The following is a 10554-nucleotide window of genomic DNA, read 5'->3' as shown; positions in this document are numbered from 1 at the left end:
GTCTGGCTTTGTTTCTAATCACCGTGCCATCCTCATTCAACTTATTTCTAAAAACCCATTTGGTGCCAAAGACTTTTTTATGCTCTGGTCTAGGTACCAAAGACCATGTACCATTTTTCTCTATCTGGTCAAGTTCCTCTTCCATTGCCTTGATCCAGTCTTCATCTTTATGTGCCTCTTTGAATGATTTAGACTCAAATTCAGAGATCATACATGAGTTTTCTCTGACCTTTCTTCTTGTAAGAATTCCTGCATCCTTATCTCCTATGATCTGCTTAGGATCATGATTCAACTTGACATACCGAGGAATGCTCTTGATAGATTCCTCTTGCTTTTCTTCTTCATCCTCATCTCTATCAGTATCAACATCTACATCTACCAGTGTAGGAACACTATTACTAGTACTAGGTTGACTGACAACCGGTTCATTTACCACTTGCTCACTGCTAGTTTCCTTAGTTTTCTCAGAGGTTTCATCAACTCTTACATTGATTCTTTCCATAATTCTCTGAGTCCTATTATTGAAACATTTGAGAGCTTTGCTCTTGGTGGAATATCCTAGGAATATTCCCTCATCACATTTCACATCAAATTTTCTCTTGTGTTCGCTCCTCTTGATGTAACATTTGCTACCAAACACTCTAAAGTAACTAACCATAGGTGTCTTACCGGTCCAATACTCATAAGGAGTTTTATCCTTACCTTTCTTGATGAGTACCCGGTTCATTGTGTAGACTGCAATGCTCACCGCTTCTCTCCAAAAGGTGTGAGCAACTTTTCCTTGAATCAACATAGTTCTAGCTGCTTCAACCATAGTCCGGTTATTCCTCTTTGCTAGACCATTCTGTTGTGGAGTCCAGGGGGCAGATAGTTTCCTCTTGATGCCATGTTCTTCACAGTACTTGTTGAATTCACCGAAAGTGAATTCCCCTCCTTGATCAGTTCACAGGCACTTGATCCTTTTACTACTTTCCTTCTCCACTAATGCTCTAAAAGCTTTGAATTTTATAAAAGCTTCAGACTTATCTTTCAAGAATGTGACCCACATCATTCTTGAGTAGTCATCAGTGAGAATCATGAAGTACCTATCACCCTGCACACTCCTAGTTTTCATAGGACCACACAAATCAGTATGCCCAAGATCAAGCAAATTGTCAATAGTGAAAGGTTTACCTTTAAAGGTTGAGGAAGACATTTTCCCCAATTGACACTCTTTGCACAAGGTATTTTTTGGTTTTCTTAGCACCGACAACCCTCTAACTGCCTTGATCTTACTGGCCTTCACAATATTATCAAAGTTTACATGGCAAAGTCTCATATGCCATATCCAACTATCATCAAATTTAGCCATAAGACATGTACTTATATTTGCATTTAGCTGAAATAGGTTACCTTTGGTCTGCATGCCGGTGGCCACCAATTCACCACAATTTCCTTTGATTCTACTAACTCCATTCTTGAATTTGAGAGTGAGACAACTATCATTCAGCTAGGCAACACTTAGAAGGTTGTGTCTGAGACCATCAACCCAATACACATTGTCAGCACTACTCTTTCCATTCAGAGAGATGGACCCTCTTCCTTTGACCATACATGGTGCATCATTACCAAAGAGAACCACACCACCATCATACTCTTCCAAGGATAGAAACTTTCTCTGGTCACCAGTCATATGGTGAGAACAACCACTGTCAATAATCCACTCATTGGAATTATCAAAGTGGGAGACAAGAGCCTTCTTGTCTGACACATTTTCCTTGAGAGCAACAAACACAATATCTTCATTTTCTTCATCCTCTGATTCCTCATCCATGACACCTTCATCAACTACCACAAAACAGTTTCTCTAGTTTCCTCCTTTGAATTTCTTGAACTTTTCCGGTTTGTCCTTGTTGTCGCCATTAGGACAGTTTACAACAATATGTCCTATCCGATTACAAGAAAAGCATTTCAAAGGGAGCTTACCTTTGCATTTGCCGGTTCCTTTAGGAAGTTTCATGGGAAGGAGAGCTTCAAATGCCATCAGAATCTCCTCATCATCCATTTCTCTGCTCTATCTTGGTTCACCACTAGTGCTAGCTTCTTTTCCTTTTCTGGATGGTACAACAGAAGCTTTAAAAGCTGATTCAGGCTTTTGAACACTTCCATCAAAACTATTTAGGTCATAGGCTGTCAACTTTGCAATGATGGAGTCTAGGGATACCTTAGTCTTTTCTATTGATCTCAACTCTTGAATAGCAACAACCCTTATTGCATAGACCGGTAATAAGGATCTCAGGACTTTGCTTACCACAATGGAATCTTCAATTTTACCACCTGCACTCTTGATATCTCCAACAACAATTTTGATTCTTATTCCATACTGTTGAATGGTCTCACCTTCAACCATCCGCATGTCTTCAAACTTCCCTCTAAGTCTTTCTTCCTTAGCTTGTTTTACATGCTCATCACCACCATAGATATTTTCAAGAGTATCCCATACCTCTTTGGGATTTACGTTATCTTGGACATCAATAAACTCAATGTCAGATAAACTACTAATTAGGGCTTCCATGACTTGCCCATTCTCCTACATCTCTCTCTTTTGGTCATTGGTGAGAGTACCGGTAGGGGCAACATAGGCATTCTCAACATAGCTCCAGCGTTGAGTACCCATGCTTCTGATGTATATCTTCATTCTGTCTTTCCATATATTGAAATTTTCCCTGTTGAACTTTGGACCTTCTCTCTTCATCATTAGGCTGGGATCTTTACCTCAACCGGTTAAGCTTATAACACAGAGGACCTAGAGGACGCTCTGATACCAATTGATAACTCAATGATGAACAGATAGTACCAAACCGATACTAAGAGGGGGGGGGTGAATCAGTACAGACAAAAACACAATCCTAAAATTGGTTTGTTAGCAGACACTGTGCTTTGACAGACAAATAGTAACACCGGTCTTAAACAGAGTACAACCAACAAAACCCAAAATAACTGAGACAAGCATAAACCGGTTGACACTTATCTTCTCATACAATCTAATACTTCATTTCCATTTCACCCTAGTGCATGAACAGGTAATCTATCATCAAAGATATATAAATAGCTAGATCAACATGATTTACCTTTAGACACAAATTACTCAAACAATCACAAGAATATCACCACACATGACACACAGATTTTTCACGTGGAAACCCAACTGGAAAAAACCACGGTGGGGATGAATACCCACAAGCTATTTTTGAACTCTTTAGAAGTCTGCTTTGTTAGGAGCCTTGTCTTGTTGAAGACTAATATAATAGGTTCTGTTAGGAACCGATCCTGTTAGGGATCACCCGGTTAAGGGATGGCTAGAATACCCAGTTAAGGGTTAAACCCTGTTAAAGGTTACCTTGTTAGAGGATTTCAAGAACTCAATGGTTTTGAGTCACCCTGTTAGAGGATTTACAACAAGCCGGTTAAAGCTACCCTGTTAAGGGATTTCTCAACTGTTGAAGTGGTTAGAGATCAATAGGTATTACAATGATATGGTAACAACACTCAATGCCAATGCAGATCTGCTTTAACTCCTCTTCACCTTCTGCACTTACACTCTGCAGGTATCACTTCTCTCTTCTGGTCTGGCAAGAATCACGTATCTCTTCTCTTGGATACACACACACAACTTTTGCCAACAACTTGAAAAAGAAGCGCAACATCGACCTTATAGGAAACAGATAGGTCGGTATCATAAACCCTAAACCCTAAACCTGTTAGGTTAAGGAATTCAAATGGTTCAATCCTGGCCATTGAGCACATTGCATTAAATGCAACAGTCTTGATCCAATCTCAAGACATTCTCCATCGTTCGTTTTCCATCGATTTCATGGCGGTTGATAACCCATCCCACATTATCACCGTTTACAGACTTCACACATTCCCAAGGTAGATAGGAACAATCTCCTTCATGCAAGATCCTTCACACGCACAAGGCTAACGTGGCAACATGATCTGTTCTTCGTTACAATGCTAACTCATCACACAAAGTCACCGGTTGAGCCACACAGGCTTGAAGCACTTCAACCAGAAACCCTGAAGTTGAGACTACCAACTAGTAGTCATACAAAGCTTTCATGTGCCGGTTCCCATACCCACATGCCGGTTCACCTTAAACAAACACACCGCTTCACTTTGGCACATATACTAGTTCACAGTGTTATACCGGTTCTTGGTAACATACCGGTTCTCACATATACCGGTTCTCTCCTCTTCAGCATATTGACATCAATGACAACATACAATGTTATTATGTCCTCATACCGGTTCACATAATGCCAACACTTTCAACTGTCAATATGACTGTTTTGAGTTGTTACATGAATGCTGATATGCATGGCACTACTGAGTGTTGATAACTGTTTTGTACAAGGGTTATTGTAATGCTTCTTTAGTTGTCCTTACTTGTTATGGTGCATTGCTCTTGGATGTCTTCATGATAGTCTATGATGCTTTATTGCCCTTGCTTGACTATCCATGACTCTTTCTACTGTCAAAAACTCCTTCATTGCTCAGTGACTGTATTCTTGCTCTTATAACAATGAATACTAGTGTTGTTCATACTTGGGATTCGTGTAGCTAATCATTTCCCATTATGGTTATTTTGTGGACTGATTGGTTTGGACAATGTGCCTTCTTAATTTGATTAGCAATGAGTGATTGCTATTACAAGTTGGCCTTGTGATTGTATTTCTTGTTAGCCTTGTGAATAACATTGCTACTCGTTGTCTTTGACTATAGCAATATAGTCCTTTAAGAGATTTGCTCTTAGTTCTGATTTTGATGATCATTTTTACCCAAACAACTATAATATTGACCTTTTCTGTACTGAGTGGTGGCTTGGAGTCTTTGTGCTCACCGATTTAGGATTGTCCCTATTACTATGGACTTCTCATAGGATTTTAGACTGCAATAAATCTCTTTTGTTCTTCACTATGGCTCAAATATCATCATTTATGCCTCATATGGATAGCTCAGGTCTATTGTCATGACATATATTCTTCTCTCTTCTATTTATTATTTGTAGCTCAAAGCTCTGTATGCTTGTTGTTACTCATGTGATGGATTTAGTCACCTATTTGTCATTGAGTGCAACCATTTTCATTGTTGTATATTCTGCCACTGGATGACAGTTTATACTGTCATTGAGTGACAATATATGGGACTGTGGATGTGATTGTACCCGATGTCTGGCAGTTGATTAGTGTCACCCTATGAGTGATAATTGGTATGCTGAGCTCAATCCTTGTGGGAGCCCATTTTAACCCACATACCTGATAGTTCTGAAATGAAAACCTATTCCTGCACATGAAACAAACAAGTTAGATAAAACATGATACTTGTTGCTGTCTCATGGCACTTTATCTGCGTTGATTCTTTTATTCTGAATATGAGTCTAATGTAGCACTGTAAGCACATCGAGAATACCATTATGTATGTAGGAGTGAGATAAGTAACCCAAAGCTCTAGTAAATCTTTTCTCTTTCTCTTTTCATGTCATCTCTTGGAGTGGATAGCGGCGCACTTGGACCAATCTGACTGTTTAGAAGACTCCAAATAGAATTCATCAACCCATCCAAGCAATGATGGGTTCTCTCTCTCTCTCTCTCTCTCTCTCTCTCTCTTTTATATATTCTTCTAATTTATTATGTGTTTACTATACTATGACCAGTAAGGTATCTCTTGGCTATTCCCATGACTTGTGTGGGATTTCATGAATAGTTTATCTTTATAAATAAAAATGTATTTCATGCAAATGTTCTATTTTGTATATCTCTTTTGGTTTAAACAATTGCATAATTGAAACATGAAACTTATATGGCATACAGGTTTATCTATAAAGATTATGAAAGTTGAAAAAAAAATTGTGTACCTTTTTAATCTGCAATGTATAAGGCCACATTAGGCAACCAAATTTAGGTGTAGTAAAATTTGGTAACATTTTTGGCAACCTCTCAAGGGTGTTTGTTTGCTAAACAAAATGAAACAATAGCCTTGTATAATCTATTGGGCATGAGTGATTTATGCCTTCTTCAAAATTGAGAATTGCAACTCAACACTTCAAACAAACCAAAATAATTGAAACTTAAACTACGTTGGCTCTGCCTACAGCTGAGCCTGCAAACTATGCATCAACACTTATTGAAAACTGCAAACAAACTAAATTGAAATTCAAAACTAAAAACAACATTGTGCTCAAATCACTTATTGGATTGAAACTTGCTGAATTTTGAAAGAAAACACTCAAAATAGGAAAACTGAAACTGCAGAGTGCTGAATAACACTTATTCAAATCAAACTACTACAACTCAGCTTATAGCTGGGCTTGACAAACTTTTGAAATCAAAGAGCTAAAACTGAAAATACTCTACTATGTACATATGCAAACTGTTAGTACTCAATAACACTATTTGAGGTGAATCTCATTGACATGGATTGGCAACACCTCTCCATTGAACTTTGCAAGCTAGAATGCATTATTCTCTTTGTATTTTGTGATAACATATGGGCCATCCCACATGGCATCAAACTTGGTATGCCTACCAAGTCTATTTTTTAATTCATCCCACTTGAAAACAAGATCACCTTGATTAAATATGTGTGGTACAACTTTTCTATAAAAGGTTCTCTTCATCTGAGCATGGTGAACTTCCAACTTTTTAAGTGCTTCTTTTCATGTTTCTTCTAGCTCCATAAGTTGTGCAAGCCTAATCTGTATTTGGCTACTCCTCAAGTAACTCTACCTCTTTAACATAGTTTAGAGTTGGAAATTCAACTGAGATACGTAATTTGGCCTCTTTTCCATATGTTAAAACATAAGGAGAGTTGCCTGTTGACCTTTTGGTGTAATTCTATTAGCCCAAAGGGCTAACTTGAGCTTTTCATGCCAAGTTCTCTGATTTTCAACAATAGTCCTCTTAATGATGTTGATCAAATTCTTATTAGTTGATTCAACATGTCCATACCCCGAGGGTAATAATTGGATAAAGTATTCAAGTATATATTATGCTTGACTAACCAGTCTGAAACTCTAAGACTAGTAAAATATAAAGCATTATCATAAATGATTGAGTCTGGGGTACCAAACCTAGATATCAAGTCTTGATGGAAGTTCAGGACAAAAGTTTCATTAGCTTCTCTTAATGGTACTGCTTCTGTTCACTTTGTGAAATAATCAGTTGTTGTAAGAATTTACTTATGATCTACACTAGAAGGTTGATTAATAGGTCCTATGAAATCAAGCCCCCACTTTGCAAAGGGTTGTTCAACTTCAATTGGTTGCAAATGCAAGGATTTAAACCTCTGTTTGCCTACAAACAATGATCATTTTTCATATTTTCTCACCCATGAGTGAGCATTCTTAAAAAAATTTGGCCAATAATAACCATCTCTCATAATTTTTAGAGCTATTGTTCTTGCTGCAAATTGACCTCTTGAAGGTCCTTCATGAAATTCTTTGAGAACTCTTTCAACATTATCTGGTTCTATACACCTTAATAATACATTATTGAAGTCTTTTTTGAATAAAACATCGTCTATTAAAGCATAAGGAATGGCTTGTAGCCTAAAATACCTTCTCTTTGATTTGTTTAAACCTTCCAGACAGTCACCAATTTGCTGATAATCAACAATCTGTTGATTCCAAGTTGCTAGTATAGCTGGGATAGCGGGTTCTTCATCATTATTTAGCACTATTTCAACTTGTTGTTCCTCTTCCTTGCTGTCTTTTGCATTTCCAACAAGCTGTTCGCACAAATCCTTGCCTCTAACCAACTTTGTTACCTTAATGGAGATGTCATACTCCATTGCTTTGATGATCCAACCTTCTCTTTTATCATTTATGTCTTTGCTGAGAAAGAAGTCTTTCACTGTGGGATGAGAAACCATCAATTGAATTTTATTGTTAGAAAGCATGTGTCTAAATTTCTTAAGGCTCTTTATAATAGCTAGTACATGTTTTTCTACAAATGAGTACCTAGTCTCATAATCATGCAAAATCTGACTAAAGAAAGCAATTGTGTGTTCTAAGCCTTCATCATTCTATTGACACAACATGCCAGAGATAGTATCCTCTCTCCCAAAAGCATATAAGATAAAATATTTCTCAAAATTAGGATTAATGAGAGTAGGGTCTGCTGCAATTGCCTCTTTTATTTCTTCAAAACTGTTCTTACCTTCCTTAGTCCACTGAAAAAGAATATTCTTCTTAAGCATGGCTATAAGTGGCTGCATTAATGCTGCAATATTAGGAATAAACCTTCTGGTGAAGTTAATCCTACCTATGAAGGTCCGAAGTCCCTTCTTGTGTGCAGGTAAGGGTAAAGCAAGTATGACTGTTATCCTTTCTGGCTCAATGCTAATACCATGTTTTGAAACAATATATCCCAATAATTTTCCTTCATGGATAGTAAATATGGTCTTTTTGGGATTCAATGAAACACTGTACTCCCTGCATCTCTCAAATACCTATTTGAGATGGTCAAGATGTTCATTAGCATTTTTAGAAAAAATAGTTACATCATCTAGGTAAACCAAAACAAACTTATTTATTAGGCCTTGAAAAGCCATGTCCATTGCCTTCTGGAACGTTGCCCCTGCATTGGACAGTCCAAAGGGCATTTTATTGTAAGCCATTGTACCCCACTTTTGTGGTAAATGTTGTTTTATACCGGTCCTCTTCTTTGACCATAATTTGGTTATATCCCGAATAACCATCAAGCAATGAGAATCTCTTTGAACCTGATACAACTTGCAAAATTTTCTCCATTGAGGGCAATGGGTAATGGTCTTTCAAAGATGCTTTATTCAAGTCTCTAAAATCAACACACAGTCTGACTTCACCATTCTTCTTCCTGACATGAACTAGATTGGACACCTAGGATGTGTGTTTGATTGGAAATATGATATTTCCTTCAATCAGCTTATTTAATTCTATTTTCATGAGGTGCTCTAATTTTTTGCTCAAGAGGCCTTTGTTTCTACCTCGCTGGTTTTGCATTATCATCCAGTTCTATGGCATGTTGAGCTAAATGAGGATAAAATCCTTTCAAGTCTTCGTATTTCCATGCAAATATACCACTGGATTCTTCACAAAGTAATACAAAAGCATGCTTTTCTTTAGGGGTACATACCTTGCCAATTTTCAGCAACTTGTCCTTGAATATTTCAATGGGCTCATAGTGTTCCTCCTTCATAAACATGTTGCCTTTGTACTGTCTAACTTGATCATCTGTATTAAAAATTGATTCAAGGGTTACCAAACCCTTGGGCAACTTTTTAGTTTTCAGTTGAAGAAACTGGTTTTCATATTGCTCATTGAACTTACGATGATTTCCAATAAAAAACTCAGCTTCTTCAATTAGGAAGTTAGCAATCTGCTCATCTGAGTAAAAAACATGCCAATTAAAATTGTTATCCAAAATTGAGGTCCTTACAACAACCTTAGCATACTATTGTTTATCAATATTTTCTAACTCTTTTGGAATATCAAACTGAGCACCTAAAGGAGCAAGCCTATTTGCTTCTTTGGTCTGATTTCTAGGTACAAACATCAAGCTAAAAGCTTCAAAATTTTCAATTAAGTCCCAAATTCTATGTTTGTACATCTTCAAAACATCATTTTTTGTGACATGGATATTTCTAATTTGGTTCACAACTAGTTCACTATCACCACAAACTTGCAAACACTTAACCCTTTTCTGCCTAACCCATTCTAAGCCATCAGCTAATGATTCATACTCTATTGTATTATTGGTACAACAGAAAGAAAATCTGAAAGTAGTGTAATATTTCATACCTTCGGGTGAAACAAGCATAACACCACCTTCAGAACCTAGTTTACCTCTTGAACCATCAAAGTAGAGTTGTCAAACTTGATTTTTTTGCTATTCTGACTATTGGTTTTGTTGGCTTTCATCTATTTCAAGTTTAGGAGCAACAACACCTTCCTCATGGATCTTGTAAATACCAAGTCCTACCTCATCCATGTTGCTGATCCTTTTCAATATTTTGATATGCCCACTCATCTAAGATCACATCATGTATACCTTCAATACGTGTGTTCGGATCTTGGATAGCGGGTACTTCTTCATACTCATGAACAAGAAGATCTGCATTTATGGGACTTGGTGTGTATGTTTCTAGATGGTAATTTGCCAAGGATTCTGATTTGATTGTCACCTTAGTGCCATATCTGGTTCTAAAGAACATGTGAGACCTATTAGAGGAAAGGTAACCTCCCAACTTAGTTGTGAAATCCCTAGATAGGTAGATAGCAAAATATGGTGGTAGATCAATTATATAGATATCCCGTGGGATTACGAAATTAGCACAGGCATGTAAGGTCAGACCAAGGTCCTTGATAACTCCAACTGACTTTACTATTATACCATCTAGCTGGACAACTCCTCTAGAAATGGGTTCATATGTCAAACCGAGTTTGTCAGCTAGTTTTTTATGCATTATAAAACCGTTGGCTCCTGATTTTATCATGCAGTTATGAACTAAATGTTGACCTACTATTAAGGTCAC

The 10554-nt window shown here is 37.3% G+C and overlaps 1 protein-coding gene across 1 annotated transcript; it reads right to left on the bottom strand.

Moving 5' to 3' along the window:
• Positions 1 to 5165: 5165 nt before the first annotated feature.
• Positions 5166 to 8658, bottom strand: LOC131065816 (uncharacterized). The gene is made up of 4 exons (XM_058000456.1): positions 8602 to 8658; positions 8199 to 8490; positions 7598 to 7892; positions 5166 to 5325 (listed from the first exon to the last, which is right to left on the bottom strand). The coding sequence occupies exons 1-4, from the start codon at positions 8656 to 8658 to the stop codon at positions 5166 to 5168; spliced, it is 804 nt and encodes a 267-aa protein (XP_057856439.1).
• Between the last annotated feature and the right edge of the window lie 1896 nt (positions 8659 to 10554).

Source organism: Cryptomeria japonica, chromosome 6, assembly GCF_030272615.1.
Source record: "Cryptomeria japonica chromosome 6, Sugi_1.0, whole genome shotgun sequence".
Classification (NCBI taxonomy): domain Eukaryota; kingdom Viridiplantae; phylum Streptophyta; class Pinopsida; order Cupressales; family Cupressaceae; genus Cryptomeria; species Cryptomeria japonica.
This window is presented reverse-complemented; position numbering and strand designations above follow the sequence as displayed.

Bases quoted from the DNA above. Each gene is read 5' to 3' on its own strand.
- LOC131065816 (XM_058000456.1), bottom strand. From the start codon at position 8,658: ATGGCTTACAATAAAATGCCCTTTGGACTGTCCAATGCAGGGGCAACG. The intron at 7,893-8,198 runs GTAAGAACAGTT...CTCATCCCACAG, and splicing joins TTTTCAGTGGACTAAGGAAG to TGAAAGACTTCTTTCTCAGC. The intron at 5,326-7,597 runs GTATTTTAGGCT...TTTCATGTGCAG, and splicing joins TTAAACAAATCAAAGAGAAG to GAATAGGTTTTCATTTCAGA.